This window comes from Neophocaena asiaeorientalis, unplaced genomic scaffold (genome assembly GCF_003031525.2).
Source record: "Neophocaena asiaeorientalis asiaeorientalis breed wild unplaced genomic scaffold, Neophocaena_asiaeorientalis_V1.1 scaffold49, whole genome shotgun sequence".
NCBI lineage: Eukaryota > Metazoa > Chordata > Mammalia > Artiodactyla > Phocoenidae > Neophocaena > Neophocaena asiaeorientalis.
In genome coordinates this window covers 3,478,290-3,494,679 of record NW_020172456.1, presented here as the reverse complement: position 1 = coordinate 3,494,679, position 16,390 = coordinate 3,478,290, and the positions used below count along the sequence as shown (strand labels likewise).

General features: G+C 50.6%; 1 protein-coding gene across 2 annotated transcripts in view; it reads left to right on the top strand.

Moving 5' to 3' along the window:
* Positions 1-16,390, top strand: part of ESRRB (estrogen related receptor beta) — a 176,104-nt gene that overhangs the window by 107,935 nt on the left and 51,779 nt on the right. For both annotated transcript variants that reach the window (XM_024737878.1, XM_024737877.1), the window contains one exon: positions 11,044-11,453. In XM_024737878.1, coding sequence (XP_024593646.1) covers positions 11,044-11,453 — 410 coding nt within the window. The remainder of the gene's footprint in view (positions 1-11,043; positions 11,454-16,390) is intronic.

Sequence of the window (16,390 nt, the reverse complement as noted above, 5' to 3'; positions counted from 1 at the left end):
CGTCTAGGGTTGCATCAACAGAGGTAGAGTATCAAAAAAAATTTTTTTTTTTTTTTTAAAACAAACTTAGCTTTAGAGGATAAAAAAAAAAACCAGAAGTATAGTATCTAGGACAAGAGAGGTGTCAGAACTGCTCTGCACTGGTCAGAACTCACCTGGAAGGCTGTGCTGTATTCTGATGCTTCTTTCTGTGAGGAGTAAACAGAGCAGATGGACTGTTCTCAAAGGAGGGCAAAATGTTTGCGGGAGTGATTCTAGGTCCAGGAGATGTGCTCCTGGTGAAGACGGGGCTCAGCAGGGAGCAGGAAGCTGCCTTCAGCAATCTAGAGGGCTGTCAGATGGAAGTGGGGGGTTAGACTTGTTCTGTAGGTCTTGAGGGAGAGAGCTGTATAAACTATAACTGAAAGTTCCAGAAAGAAGAAATATTTTGGCTCTTGATAAAGAACTTAAAAAAAAAAAAAAAGGGCTTCCCTGGTGGCGCAGTGGTTGAGAGTCCGCCTGCCCATGCAGGGGATGCGGGTTTGTCCCCCGGTCGGGGAAGATCCCACATGCCGCGGAGCGGCTGGGCCCGTGAGCCATGGCCGCTGAGCCTGCACGTCTAGGGCCTGTGCTCCGCGGCGGGAGAGGCCACAGCAGTGAGAGGCCCGTGTACCGCAAAAAAAAAAAAAAAAAATCTAAGTTGTCCAAAGATGGAAACAGCTGCTGCCTGAACTAGTGATCTCCTTATCACTGGGGTCTTTAGCAAAGGCAGGCAGCCTATGGGACAGACCAGGAGCCCTTTGAGGCCCTGGCCTGGTCCGAGTGCCCCTGGCTGAGACAGGGCCCTGCCCGCCTACCTCTCCCTGTCTCTCTGCTATTCCTTCAACACGGAGCTCTCCCTGCATGCCTCCTTATCTGTTTTTCCTCGGGCTTCTGCTTAAATGTCACCGCTTCAGAGAAGCCTTCTCTGGCCGCTGTGTCTGGACACTCCTCCACTCTGCCGTCTGTCCGCAGCCCTGATCTTTCTTAATAGTGCTCATCACTAACTGAATTTATACTATTTGGTTGTTTGCTTATTGTGTTCGTTAGGGTGGGTCACACTAGCTATTGTTACATACAACCTCAGTTTTTCAGTGGCTTAGCATGACAGGTTACATCTTGCTCACATAACATTTTGGTGAAGGTACTTGGCAGATCACCTTTCATGAGGTTTTTCATGGGCCCGGGCTCCTTCCAACTTGTGGCTCTGCCATCCCCCAGGGCCTTGGAGGGCCCTCCTGGAGCCTCTGCATGGATCTTGTGTGGCCTGCAGATGGGGGAGGACAGAGAGAGGGAGGAAGTGGGGGCGGGGAGGGCCATGGGAGATTTTTATGGGCCAGAGGGAAGACTGCCTTACATCCTTTTGCCCACATTCCATTGGTCAGGACCCAGTTGATGCACACAGCTCACTGCAAGGGAGACTGGGAAATGTGGTCTTCCTGGGTCTAGAAAGAACATGGAACTGCTTTTGACGACCTCGTGGCAGTCTCAGCTCTACTCATTATCATATTTCATTGAATCTTTGACATCATAGACACCATTATTTTTGGAACCACTAATTAAATTAAACTATGGCAAGCCATCCACTCAAGATGCATTCTGATTGCCAAGATGTTAAAAAGTGAAAAAAAGGGTGTAGTTTAGAGTCAATGAAATATGGTGCTGTCACTCCTTGAGGAAAGGCACGTGTCCACCTTGGGCACCAACCATCCCCAGGGCTAGAACGGTATCTGGCACACCGAGGGTACTCAAGGAATAGTAATGGGATGAATGAGGGAGGGAAGGAGCGAGTGGATGAACGAATGAGAGGGCGTGTCATTTGGTTAGCTGCCAGGACCCCCTTGTGTGAGCTGCCACACCGGGGAGTCAGGCCTCGTCGCTCACCCGAGCAGAGGTGCTGCCGCACTGCCGAGCAGCTGCCAACTAAGGCTCCCGGGCCCCTGCCCCTGGCTGGCACCCTTCTCTGCTGCCAGCTTCCGTACTCTTCTTTCTTGGTGTGAAGTATGACCTCGCTCACACTTGAGCTGTCCGTCTTACTGCCTCTGTCCCTGGAGAGGCAGCCACGACACCAAGGTCTCATGGGGGAGACTCACTGCCCAGCCTGGGTCAGTTGCGCAGCCCTGGGTGACGCTGCTCGTAGCAGGTGGAGATACATGCGAATGTGGCGATTCCTGGGGGAGCTTGGCGTGCACACAGGAATAAGAGAGAAAGGAGGCTGGAGTCGGTTGTCAGCTCCTAGAAGAGAGCCTAGTTAGTTTTAATAGTTGGTTCTAGTAGTGCCTGAATAAGGAACCCCTTTGTCTGAAAAGGGACTTCCTCAGTGGATGTTCCAGCATGCAGAGAGGCACACAAATGCATGATTAAATGGTGGATGGACGGATGCACGGATGGATGAATGACGGGAAGGAGAGAGGGAGCAAGACAGTCTTGCTTGCTGTGGGAATGGACTTTTTAGAGACTGAATGGAAGCCATCTCCTCATTACCAAAAAGGGTGCTAGTAACAACTGCTAACGTATTCATTGAGCACTTTTGCCAGGCACAGTTCTAAGCTCTTTTCTGTATTAACTCGCTAACCCTCAAGACCACCCTATAAGATGAATACAATAATTATTATCATCCCTATTGTACAGATGAGGAAACTGAGGCTCAGAAAGGTTAAATAACTTGTAAGAGACAGAACTGGAATTCGGACTCAGGCAGTCCAGCTCCAACCACTCAGCTCTACGGCCCAGCATCTCAGCTCCTCCAGGACTGAATGCCATCTGGAAACTGCTGAATTTGTTCAGTGACAGTAGGTGGTATGTTTATGCTGTATCACTGCTTGATATGGGGTAAAAATAAAACAGATTCAAGTAGAGTTAAGATAAATTCACAGATGTCAGATCTCCAAGAGATGTTGAAAGGAAGATCGCTAGAGGTGTGTTTGGGGGCATCTTCTGAAATTGTGAGCTGTCCTTCCTCCAGACACACCCCTTTGTGGTGTCAGAGGCTAGAGTTGGCCATATGGGCTAAAGTAAGAGCCATCAAGTACCTTTGGCTCCTTCATGAGGACACTCCCTTGAGAGGACCGAGGTGAGGGCTGAAGTTTCGAATTGGTCTCCCCAGAGGGGGCCCCTCTTTCTAATCCACACACAGCCACAGAATGAGCCAGCAGCGGCTGCCCATTGTGGGCCGGAGCTTTGGTGGGGGGCTGGGCCCTCCCAGCTGTCCCGTGGCAGCCACTTCGCTTCCAGTGGTCTCCTTCTGCTTTGGCGAGCCTCTCACTTCTCATGATGATGGATGCAGCCTGGGACATCATGGATAAAAAGCCCTGATTGAAAGGCACTAATTACCCATCATTATTTTCCATGCTGTAATTTGTATGGAACGAGATTTCAATCAGTTGTCTGGGATCAACCTGGTTTTGACTAATCTTTCTAACGACAAGATGCTTAATTACAGATTTTTGCCTGAGTTCTGGCATACAGGGGGAGGCAGCTCTCACTGAAGCCAGTTTGCTATCAGGTCATTTTGTAGTCTTAAGTCCCAGAGGGTCCCCTGAGGGGAGAGAGAGAAAGAAAGAATGAGGAAAGTATTCCTGAGGAGACCAGACAAAATCGAACCAGCACAGGACCGGTGCTGTGGTAGTGACGTGGTGATGGAGGGTAGCAGGTGGGCTGAGTCAACCTGCTCCCCTGCGCAGGTCACCTACCCACCGTGTCTCTACACCCCCAGCCAGCCCCCAGCCAGCCTGGCTCTCTAGTGAGTGTCTCTGAGTGAGTCACGACTTCTAGGGCCTTCAGCTCCTCATCTGAAAGCCACCAGGCCAGGCAGGAGAATCTCTGAGCACTTATGATTCACTGACTCCCTCTGTGCTCTGTCTGTCCAGAAAAATAGATCCACTGATGAAAGATACTCATTGCAGGATTTCACAAGGAGTGATAAAAACACTGTTTATTAAAACAGGTGATTCAGACCACTCTGAGGGAAGGTCAATTTGAATTAAAGAAATATCTGTGTTTAAGGAAAGAATATATAACGAATAGACTCAGATGCATGGAAGTGGATTAATTATAATCCTTGGTTCGTAATACTTTTCATCACTGGCTTCCCATTTCCACTCCTTCCTTCCCCCTCCCTTCCCTTCCTCCTTCCCTCCTCTCTTCCCTCCCTCCCGTGTAATAAGTACCCATGGATCCGTGTCCCAACAGGAATACTGGGACCTTGTCAATTTAGCCATACGGTCCCCCCCCCATCCTATACGTCCATTGAAGGCCCATTGTGCATTATCTAATAATATTTTTAAAGGAAGTTTAGCTGTGTTACTTTCAGGTGCCTGAGGGGCTGATTCATAACAAATAAAGCCTTGCTGGAGGGTCTGAAGGTCTGCTTTAATGAATAGCTCAGTGACCCCTGGTTAGCAAATTAATCATGGAAATGTACACAAGAGTTTTTCAAGTGTTCCAAAACCATTTTTCTTCTGTAGAGTGGATTCCCATTTCAGGCTTATTTATCCTCTTAATTCACCTAACCTGCTACTTTGTTTCCTGGTAAATGGCAAGTTCCTTGTGGAATTATTATACTTGGCTGAGCGAAGAACTTTGCTAGGTTTAACCACAGGCCGCCGCCAGCTGCTGGATTTTCTGGAAGGGGCTTCCTGGGAGAATCACAACAGCAGCCACTGTCCCCTGAGAGCTTGCTGGGCTCTAGCACGTTCTAAACGTTTTGCCTGCATTAGCCTCTGCTCGCCCAGAACAACCTAGGAAGGAGGTGCTGTGATGGAGCCCATTTTACAGATGAGGACCCTGAGGCCCAGAGATGGTGACCTGTTTAACGCAAAGTCAGCAGCTACTGTGAACTGCAGTGCTCATCTGACGTCAGAGTGATGGCTCTTAACCGTTAAGTGACTCAGTGGCTTGTTTCTGCTGTTACAGGGGCAACCCCAGCACAGAGCCAGAAGGCGGCTGTGAGGGCAGCCCCTCTGCATGTGATCTGGCTTCTGGCGTGTTGTAGGGTAGACTCTACTCAGTAGACGACAACAAGCCAGGCCCTAATCAGACCATCACATCCCTCTTCCCTCCAGGAGCCTCTGTTCCTCCAGAAGCTTCTCTTCTGCTGCCTGCCCACCAGTAGGTAGCCTTGAGGGGGGTAGATCCCTGGAATTCCAGCTCAGATTTTTATAATTTTTTATAAATTTATTTTTAAATTTTTTTATTTTTATTTCTTTTTATTAAAAAAAATTTCTTGTAGTATAGTTGTTCCAACCTAAAGATTTATGACTGTCTCTTGCTGATATCCTGGAGTTTCTCTTCCTCTAGAGGTCCGTGGCTAAATAGCTGAAGAGTTTGGGTTTCCTTCAGAACTTCCAAGATTCTGTTGTATTCGGAAAAACTTCAACCCACTTCACTGTCCAGCAAGGGGATGTCCAGCAGAGGCAGAGAGTCCCCAGTAAGCTCAGGAGGTCAGGCCGCTCTGGGGTAAGGGTCCCACACTGGACGCTAAGAGGGGCAGGCCTAGGTGGGGGAGGGGACCCACATTAATCAGATGGTGACATTGAGGCCAGGGCAGCTCTGGCTGTGCTCCTGTTACGAGATGGATCAGAGGGAAAATGATGCCTCGAGGGGCTTCGACCACTGACTACTGCTCTTTCAAAGGCGGCTCAGATGGGGCAGCGGTCCCCTCCTGTAAAGTCAATAGTCATCGACCAGTTGGGAACTGGGACCCAGCCAACCACAGATGATGGACTCGACATGACCCTCTCCTCCCCAGAGCGCAAGTGTTAGCCACCTCCCCTTCACCCCTAGGCTGTGCTCTCCCTGCTGCCCATCCTAGCCACCTACCCAGTGGCCACATCCTCCTGGGCCTTGGCATCCAGGCTCCACCTCTGAGATCTTCCCTGACCCAATCTCCCATCCCTGCAGCTGTCCTGCTCCTTCCTCCTGCCGTACCTCAGCCTCCCCCGCCTGGAAACCCCCATGCTCTTGGGCGCTCCGTTTTCCCCCAGTTCCTCTCTTTGTGACATCACTCTAGCCCCAAACTACACCATGTGCCCACGCTTCAGCTCCCGGGCCCTGTGCCTACCCCTTTCCCGCCAACGTCCAAGTCAGTGGTTCTCAACTGGCGGTGATTTTGCCCCCCGGGGAGCATCTGGCAGTGTCTGGAGAAGGTTTGGGTTGTCATATCTGGGGCTGGGGGTGCTACTGGCTTCTAGTGGGTAAAGGGCAGGGGTGCTGCTAAATGTCCTGCAGCGCACAGGACCCACAGTGAAGAATCACTGGCCCCAAATGTCAGCCGTGCCCGGGCTGAGAAACGCAGATCAAAGCTCCCCTGTGTTGCTGCCCCTGCAGAGTGAGTTAAGGGGCCTGGTAAAGCTTTATGCCCCTGATTTGTGTTCTCTCCTCCTCCCACAGTTGCTGTTGCAAACTTCCTTCCTTTTCCTAGATCTCCTGACCTCACCTCCCATTTCACAGAGTGAGGAGAGGCCACGTGGTGGGCAAGGGAGGCCACCTCCAAACTTCCCCTCTGCACAGCCAACCCTCCCTCCCCCTCTTACTGCTTTGGTTCGTTTCTCTTCTCTTCCAGGGCATCCAGATACCTTGCAAACTCCCACCAGGTCCCCTGACTGCATGTGTTATTCCTGTAGGATTCAAACTTGACTCCCCTAAGATTCACATCTGGGGTGCTGAAAGCAAAGCAATAAGCAAAACCAAAAATGCAGGGGCTTCCCTGGTGGCGCAGTGGTTGAGAATCTACCTGCCAATGCAGGGGACACGGGTTCGAGCCCTGGTCTGGGAAGATCCCCCATGCCGTGGAGCAACTAAGCCCGTGCGCCACAACTACTGAGCCTGCGCTCTAGAGCCCGTGAGTCACAACTACTGAAGCCCACGCGCCTAGAGCCCGTGCTCCTCAACAAGAGAAGCCCGCGCACAGCAACGAAGACCCAACACAGCCTAAAATAAATAAATTAAAAAAAAAATGTTTAATGCAGATTTCTGGGCCCCTCCTGCAGGGCTGAATGTCCAGAATATGACTGGGGTGAGGTTGGGTCCAGGAAGCTACCTGTTCAACCAGCACGTTGGCTGACTCTGATGAAGATTGCACTGGAATTTGAGAAAAATCTTTTGTAATTGCAATCTTTCCATCTTGATTTGCTCTTTACCATTAGCATGTAACATGGAGTCACCATAGAATTCATTGCCTCCTCTGGGGAGTAATGGGGAGCGATGGGTAATTATACGGGGTCAGTAGGTGGGATCATGATTGCCCAGGGCAAACTGGAAAGTAATTTTTAAATTCCTTACATTCTTGACACACCCCCTCCTCATCAAAGAGGCTGATAAATTACGGACAATAACAACAAAAACATTCCTTCCCTGCCACCACCGCCCCTAAGTTCAAGTGGATGGTGCTGCCTACAGGTGAGCAAGGAGGACGCCACCCCTACTCCCTCCTCTGCCCGGCTGGGCCAGACAGGGCCAAACTCCCTGAAAGGATTGTCTGCTGTTTAATGCCTCCTGCAGACCTGGCCCTGTGGCTCCCATCCCCCCATGCGTGATACTGCTCTGACCAGCCACATCCTGACTGTTCACTGCAGGGGAGACTGCACTCCTGACTTCTCCTGACTTTGTGGCTGCACGTGACGTGCCGCCACCTCCCTCTCGATGGCTCTCCTCACTGCATGTCCACGACTCTCTCTCTTCTCCTCCAGCTCCTCTGGCCACTTCTTCTCTGCCCTCTTCTTGGACTTCTTTCCCTCTGTCCTTCCTTTAAATTTTGCTTTTGAATAAAGGAACAATGTCCAGGAGGTCAAGGATGGGTGGAGGGAGGGGTAGGTTTCCTGGAGGGAAAATGAAGGCAAATATGAATGAATGAGTGAATGAATGAAGCCAGACCAAAGGGGCATGGCGGAGGGTGCGGAGGGAGCCCTGTCTGTGTTGTGTTCCACACCCCCAGCCCCTGCCTTGCTGGCGCTCTGCACACGTGTGTTTCTTTCGTGTCTGTCCTTCCGGTGAGAGGATGAGCTTCTTGACATCACGGGCTGCGCTGGTCACGTCCTGCTGTCTGGCCAGCACTTGGCACATGGTAGGTACCCGAAGTACCTGTTGACTCACCCTGGAAAAGACATTCTAGTGGCCAAAATAATGGTCACAAAGCGAGACGCCTGCAGGGATGAAATCATCAGACCCTCCTCAGCTGGGGCTCAGGCACTAAACCAGTAGGTGGATTTCTGTGCCAACGCTGAGGCCAGGGTCAAGTTTGCTTCCTTCTCAGTCCTAGAGTCTCTGACCAGGGCCTGGGGGCAGCGGTCACTAACGAAGGCTTTGAACCAATAAGGAGAGAGGCAGGAGGGGAGACCTGTGGCTTAGGGTATGAAACTACTGCCTGCCCTGAGTGTCCTTCAGGGCTGGCTGAGCCATGAGTCTGGGGAAGACAGCTGGGGAAACTGTGGCCTGCTGTCCACCAGGCATGGCTGTAGGGCTCCCCAGCTGCGTCTCTCAGGGCACAAGCTTCTCATCCATCCAAGAGACAGATCTGAAGCGGGTGGCATATAACACGTGCTCACTAAATAGCAGTGCTATAATTACTGCTTATATCAAGCGTATCTCCTGAAATCTCTGGGGTGCTCACAGCCTGGGAGAGGAGTGGGATGGGGGGCTTGGGTCTGGGAGCTGCCTTGTCCTGCAGTGTTTGTCACAGTGGGCCTGGGATGTTCCTGGGCACTGCAGAGCCTAAAGCAGCAGTAGGAGGGGATTACAAATGTAAGAGCACCTGGTCCGCTCTCCCTGCAGGCCCAGCACGAGGCACTGTGGGGAGTTAACCCACAGGTGCATTTGTGTTTCTCAGGCCAATGGCATTTCCTGAGAACACACCAGGGAGCCTCTGGTGGATGGAGGGGTGGCAGGTAGCCTTGTGGAGGCTGGGGACATGACAGGGCACCAGCCAGAGATGTTAAAAAAAAAAAAAAAAACCACCAGAGAAGACTTTCAGTGTGGTACCCTCTGCCAATGTAAGGGATGGGCTAGTAGGAGAGGTGTCTCAGAAGACTCAGGGATATTCAGTTTGGAACAGAACAGGCCTGGGAGCCTCTACCTTCAAACAGTACATTCCAGTAGATAATAAACTTCTTGACAGTAGGCTCCTTATAGGTATCTCTTATCTTTTTATCAGAAGCAGCTCCCAGCTTCTGATTAGAACTGTCTGCGGGGCAATGTGTTCCCTGCCTCCGGACATGTTCAAGTGTAGATGGATGGGACAGTGCCCTGGGAGGGGTATTGACTATGAAATCACTGGTGGGACCAGGGACAGTGGAGGCCCCTCCCCATCATAAGATTGCTTTTGGTGGTGCAAGTGTGTGGCCAAGGTTTTCTTGGGAGGGTGGGCTTTGTGGGTGTGATAAGACAGGCCTTTCCCCACATGGTGAATAATCCTTTCCCCAGTGATCTGCTCAGAAAACAGGGGCTACCTCTGAGCATCGTTGGACTGTGGCTGCTTCCCCAGTGGGCCCTCCAGCACTGGGACACTCCCTCCCTCCCCACTGGGGCCATCTTTCGACGAATGGGGCTGTACTGCCACCCTCTCCAGCCCTTTTCGTTCTCCAGGACACTTCCCTCTCTTTTTTTTTTTTTTAAACAATCAATTTTATTTATTTATTTATTTTTGGCTGTGTTGGGTCTTCGTTGCTGCGTGCAGACTTTCTCTAGTTGTGGCAAGTGGGGGCTACTCTTCGTTGCGGTGCTCGGGCTTCTCATTGCGGTGGCTTCTCTTGTTGCAGAGCACGGGCTCTAGCCGCGCGGGCTTTAGTAGTTGTGGCACACAGGCTCAGTAGTGGCGCACGGGCTTAGTTGCTCCGCGGCATGTGGATCTTCCCGGACCAGGGATCGAACCTGTGCAGGACCCTTCCCTCTTAACTTTCACCTGCTTCTTAGGCATCCACCTTGGCCTCCTCTTTACCTCCACTCAGCCAGGCCAGGACATGGACAGATGAACCCTGACCCAGCCTCCCGACTCCAGGGCCTGGCTGGCCCAGAGCTCTTGAGCATATGGACTGCAGCTGGGCTTTCCTGAATGCATTTCCCGGCCCTTCACTCTCCTTGCTCACGTGGGAGAGAAGCCCCTCCCCTCATCCTGGGAGCTAGGATGTGTGAGGGTCGCACTTTGCCTTCTTACCCTCTCAGCATGGTTCTGGGAGGAGGGGTTTTCGTTTTGGGAAACGTCTTATGACCCTTCCTCGTGATCCTGCCTCACTGTTAATGCTCCCTTGACTCTACAGTGAGGCAGGGGCCCTAGAGGTTGAAGTTTAAGGTTAAGAAACAGCTGGGGGATGCGCGGAGTTGGGGTTGGAAGGCCTCCTCATGCTGCATGATTGAGGCACAGTCTCTTGAGGGGGAGGCCAGCCTGATGGGGCTATGAAGAGGAATGAAAGAGGGGGCCTGGGGGCCACCCACCAGATGTGCCTTGGGCCACAGGCAAAACCCGGAGGGCAGCCACAAGCCCTGCCTCTTGCCCTGGCCAGGTGACTTGGCATCTCTGGTCCCAATCTCAGCGATGGTGGCATTTGTGGGAAGCTCCAAGCTCGGGCTTACCTGCTGCCCCCCGGGGCTCAGGTGAAGTGGGTCATCAGGTCATTGTACTGAGGGTGTCTGGTCCAGGAGCTGGCACCCCTGGACTTTCAAATGTATTATGGTTGTGCCGGAAGGTTGGCCAAATATTTTGGCTGAATTATTACCACTTTTGTCACCCTCAGACCAGCAATTTGCAAAGGACTGGGGGGCCTCATCTGAAGTTTACTGATCCATCAAAATGTAGTTTTTGTCTGGAGGACTTAGAAGGTTCTGGTGGGTAATGCCAGAAACTTGCTCTGGGCTGTGCCGTTTTTCAGCCCAATTGACCTTCTCGGCCAGCATTTTATCTCACCAATGCCTTAATGTAGGGCCCCTCCCAGCCACCCCGCCCACCCGGTGCCCGGAGCCCAAAGCTAATTCCTGGGGACAGCGTCACACCCACCGCACCCTCTCCAAGCTGACTCCTGCGCTCTGTGTCCCCAGGCTGCTGAACAGAATGTCCGCAGACGACCGGCACCTGGTCTCCAGCTGCGGCTCCTTCATCAAGACCGAGCCATCCAGCCCGTCCTCGGGCATCGATGCCCTCAGCCACCACAGCCCCAGCAGCTCGTCCGACGCCAGCGGCGGCTTCGGCCTGGCCCTGGGCGCCCACGCCAACGGTCTGGACTCGCCGCCCATGTTCGCGGGCACAGGGCTGGGAGGCACCCCCTGCCGCAAGGGCTACGAGGACTGTGCCGGCGGCATCATGGAGGATTCGGCCATCAAGTGCGAGTACATGCTCAACGCCATCCCCAAACGCCTGTGCCTCGTGTGCGGGGACATCGCCTCCGGCTACCACTACGGTGTGGCCTCCTGCGAGGCCTGCAAGGCTTTCTTCAAGAGGACCATCCAAGGTGCGTGGCAGCAGGGTGGGCCCAGGCAGGGTGCGGGCCCGGCAGGGAACCGGGTGATTCTCGCGAGCTGCCAGCTTGGGTCTGGGAGCCACTGGAGCCCAAGTTCTGGAGGCTCCCTTCTCTGTATCCCAGGTTTTCTCATTTTGGGATTCTGGACAAGGGTTCTAAGTCCCAGGCTTTTGTTGAAATGGCATGCACCCCCATAGGGAGCCCCAGAAGACCCAAAGAAAATCCACACAAATGCCTTAGCACAGGTGTCTCTCTCGCTAGGATGGGGAACGCTGTCAAATGAGTGTCCCTAGAAAGCTGAATTTTTTGGAGAAAAAGCCCTATTTGCCCTGCAACTCCAGACCTCTTGAACTGTAATGGATCTCTCCTTTTGGTTTTATCTTTTTTAATTGCACAAATGGAATGTGACTATTTTCTTCATCGTGAAACGGTCAGGGCCACAGAGCAAGGGAAATCTCCCCCTGACTACTAATCCTGTCCCATCCCCGTGGGGCCGCTCTTTGAGGGCATGTGCATATCAGCTGAGTCATGTTCCAAAGGCCATGAGGTGGCTGTCTCTCTCGGTGGGTACTCACTCAGAGGAAGTCAGTCCTGCGCAAATTGGGGATAACAACGGGTCGGCCCTCACAGGGCTGTTATGAAGGTCACGACACAGGGCCCAGCACAGAGGAATGGCTGGACATGCCAGCCAAGATTCTTTCTACAGTAGGTCACGCGTGGGGCGCTTGCTTCATGCGTTCCCTCCCGTCCAGCCTGACGCTAGGATAGACCAAAAGCCCTGCTTGTGGAGGTCACTGAGATGAGCAGATGCCGACCCCTGGGGACAGAAACTGCAAACCAGACTGGAGGAAACCCAGGGGTGCCAATCCTGTCCCCGTCCTGCCCGGCAGTCCGAGGGGGTCCTCCCTTCTGCCACTCCCCTATTTCACTTTTGGAAGAGGCAGGCTGAGCTTCCCTGGGGTGATTCTTGGCCTGTTCATTCAGCGAATATTTGTTTCAATTTCTTGTGATGAGTTATTTATTAAACTAATTGAGGGCGCTAGGATTGGCTATGTTTCCAGTTCTATGTGTTAGTTGAGATGGTGTGGTGTCCTGGCCAACCGCCAGGCGGGCTCCTGGGTCACACAGCTCCATCCCTTACCTTATACCTCAATGCCTTTGGGGCCTGCCTCAGTTTCTCTCTCTGCTTCAGTTTGCTCTTGGGTAAGGTGCGATGATGTCATGCCTACCTCACATAGAGCTGCTAAAACAGGCTTAAGTGCATTAATGGCTATAAAGCACTCATACTTTTGCCTGGCACTTAATAAGCGCTAAATAAATGTTTGCAATTATTATTTTCACTTTCGCAATATCACTTAGGACATATTATTAAGACAACAGATCAAATTTGTTTTATCTTCCAGAGCAGGCCTTTGTAATTAACATACATTTAAATGAAACAGTACAATCACTATTTTGACTTAACAGGATTTAAATTATTTTAGCTACTTTAGTTATAGATAAATTTATTCATTAAGTGAACCCTTTAAAAAAATATAAACATGGTAAAAATTCAAACAGTACGAAGGAATAAGACAGTAAAGAGTAAGTTTTCCTAAAACCCTAGGCCCCAGTTCCCTAGACCTTTCCCCAAAGGAGTCATGATACCAACTTCTCTCAGCAAATATTGATTGAGCACTTTTGTATCAGGCACCGTGCTAGCCTTCAGCACAGTGAACGGATGCATCCTGGTCCCTGCCAGCTTCACATTCCCCAGTCTGGGAGGAGGCCCTGGAATCTCTAGATGTCAAAAGCACTGCATTAATTCTCAGTATCCTGCCTCAACCAGGGTTGAAAACCTCCAGTCCAATATCCAATCAGTATCATTGGATATTTGACAAATAAACATGAGATGTTTAAACCAATTTAAGCTACTGAAATAACAGTGTTTTTCTTTCCAAATTGGGAAGTAATCTTGGTAAGATTGCCACCATTTTAGACTCTCAGAGGGCGGTTTTTGAAAAATTGCTTTTTAAGAGACAGTTACATTTTCTTCTGTCCATATTCTTAAATGTGCTGGAGAGTTCTGGATTAAATTTTCTGAAAGCAGAGCCTGGTGTAGACTCAAGAACCTTACCATACCCTCAACAGCGGCCTGGGTGCTGACAACATCCTCTGCAAGTCAAGAGCCCACAGGAAGGGACTTCCCTTGCAGCGCAGTGGTTAAGAATCCGCCTGCCAATGCAGGGGACACGGGTTCGAGTCCTGGTCTGGGAAGATCCCACATGCCGTGGAACAACTAAGCCCTGCGCCACAGCTACTGAGCCTGCACTCTAGAGCCTGCGAGCCACAACTACTGAGCCCACATGCCACAACTACTGAAGCCCGCGTGCCTAGAGCCCGTGCTCCACAACAAGAGAAGCCACCGCAATGAGACGCCCGCACACCGCAACCAAGAGTAGCCCCCACTCGCCGCAGCTAGAGAAAGCCCGCACACAGCAACAAAGATCCAACACAGCCAAAAAAAATTTTTTTAAATAAATAAATAAAGAGCCCAGAGGAAGGATTTGTAAATAGTCTTAGTTATTTGCTACCCCGTAAAGGATAAAAGATCTCTTCCTAGAAGTCCAAAGACAAACAGCAGGCTTTATTGCGATCAGAACTGAAGTACTCTCGTTTCTTTGTCACAAGAAGAGTAACTCATTTCCAACCAGAAAGGTTTCTATCTGAAACAGGGACCAGTGAACTCTAAGGCTGACGGATTGCTCTGGTTATCTTATCAATTATTTGGTTTTCTTCTAACAAAGATTTTGATTTTGTTGTTTCTGAGCATAATAGTTGTAGGAAATTTGGAAAAATGGGGAAAATATAAAGAGGAAACAAATGGTCTACAATTGGACAACCCCAGAGTCAGTTTAGTACCAAGAGAGCATTAATTTAGTCCCTGCACTGAGTAAGGTGCTTCAGGGAGAGAAAGAGACAGGGTACCTGCCCTCAAGAAGCTGGAATCTAAGGCTTAGAGCACACGAGGCTGCAGGCAGAGCCTTAGCCCAGCCAGGGCAGTCTCCTAAGCACCTCCCCGATTAAGGAGGGTATGTAGGCCATCTTTAAAAAGGCCTTTAGTCACAGAATGATCCATTCACAAAGTAAACGCCTGGACAGCTCTGAAAATCATGCTAGCTCACAAACCCCCCTTCCCTCCTTAGATCCCTTCCATCTGCCCAATTCGGTGGTTACATCAACATGAGAAGAAATTTATGGAAACAAAGAAGTCACGATAGACTTAGGGAGAAAGCCCTCAGACCGCCATTCCTTGCCTACTCACCCACCCACCCCCCGCCGCCCTGCACTTCAGCATTGAACAAGGTAGATGCAGCCCACCAGCTCTCAATGCCTAGTAATGCATGTTAAGTCTTCATTACACTTTGTCCAATTCTATGCTGTCAGTGCTGGGGCTTATGACACTCACCCAGAGTAGATGAGCTCGGAGGTAGACAAAAAGGCACAGTCCTGAAGGGACAGAAAGGCTCCAAGGCAAAGGAACCACCCTCAACCTGATTGAATTTACTAGCATATCTATAGAAAAAAAAGAGGATGGATCAGCCCTGGAGGCACAGAAAAAGAAAGCTGACTTTGGCAAAGTCCCCGCCCGAGGTAAAGGGAGTCAGCCTGGGACAGCCTATTGTGATTAAACATTCAATGGATTTGATTAACATCTTTCTGATTATAATCTGGGTACCCTGTTGGTCTTCTGCTTGGAGCCACCTTGCTGGTTAGACAGAATGCTGGCTGGGTAGATCAATTTCTTATCATACTTGAGTGTGCAGGCATCCTGTGCTTATACATCTGGTCCCTGAATTTGGGCAATGGGAGTCAGCCCCTGAGAGATGGAGCCCTTTTCTGTGGCTGGCACAGTCAGGCTTTTGGATCATAGGGCTAAGTGCCAGCTTCTGGACTGTGACGCTGACCCACAGTAATGAAAACCTTTGTCATGAGTACCGCAGTGATGAGGGGGCCCTTCGGGGAGCCACCTGGGGGATCTCTGCTAAGCTATACCCCCAAACTCTGACCCTCTCTCAGCAACCACCCTGCCTCCTCTCCTGTTCCATGGAGAAAGTGGAGGCCCTCAGATGGGAACTCCCTCAGCCTGTTGCCACCAGCTCTACCCACTCTCGGCAGCATCTCTCATTCACTGATGGCACACATCTTCATTGCTACCCACTCATGCGGGGAGAGGTGGCTCCCACCCCAGGCTCAGCTTTTCTCAGGCTTGGAATCCATCTCCTCACCACTTCCCAGAGACCTTCCTACCCACCATCTCCTCTCTTTCATCATCTCACTCCCTATGGGCTCCTTTCCATCAGCATTTAAATACTGTTAGTATCTCCAGTCTTAAAAGAAAGTCCCTTCCGGGACTTCCCTGGAGGTCCAGTGGTTAAGACTGTGCTTCCACTGCAGGGGGCATGGGTTTGATCCCTGTTTGGGGAGCTAAGATCCTGCAAGCTGCGTGGCCCAAAACAAAACAAAACCCACAACAATATGCCCTTTTGTTAAACTTGCATATTTTCAGTCATATTATGTAAGACCATGTATTATTTTTTGAAAAACTTTTTCTTAACATTTTGGAAGGCAAGGTTTATCAAATGTTTCACGTGACTCTTTGATGAAAGTGTCTTTGCCACTTTCCGCATCATTTGGTGCCGTGTTCCAGAGCACACCACCTTCACTTCATCTTGGTTATGGGAGATTATGTGAGCATGTATGTGCTGCTGTCCCTCAGATTTTTATTTTGAGCACTAAGTACATTTCATAGACCATTAGGATAGTTCTTTTTTAGTTGTGTCAGTATTTTTTAATTGAAGTTTGATTAATTTACAGTGTTGTGTTAGTTTCAAGTGTACAGCAAAGTGATTCAGTTATACATATATATGTGTGTGTGTATATATATA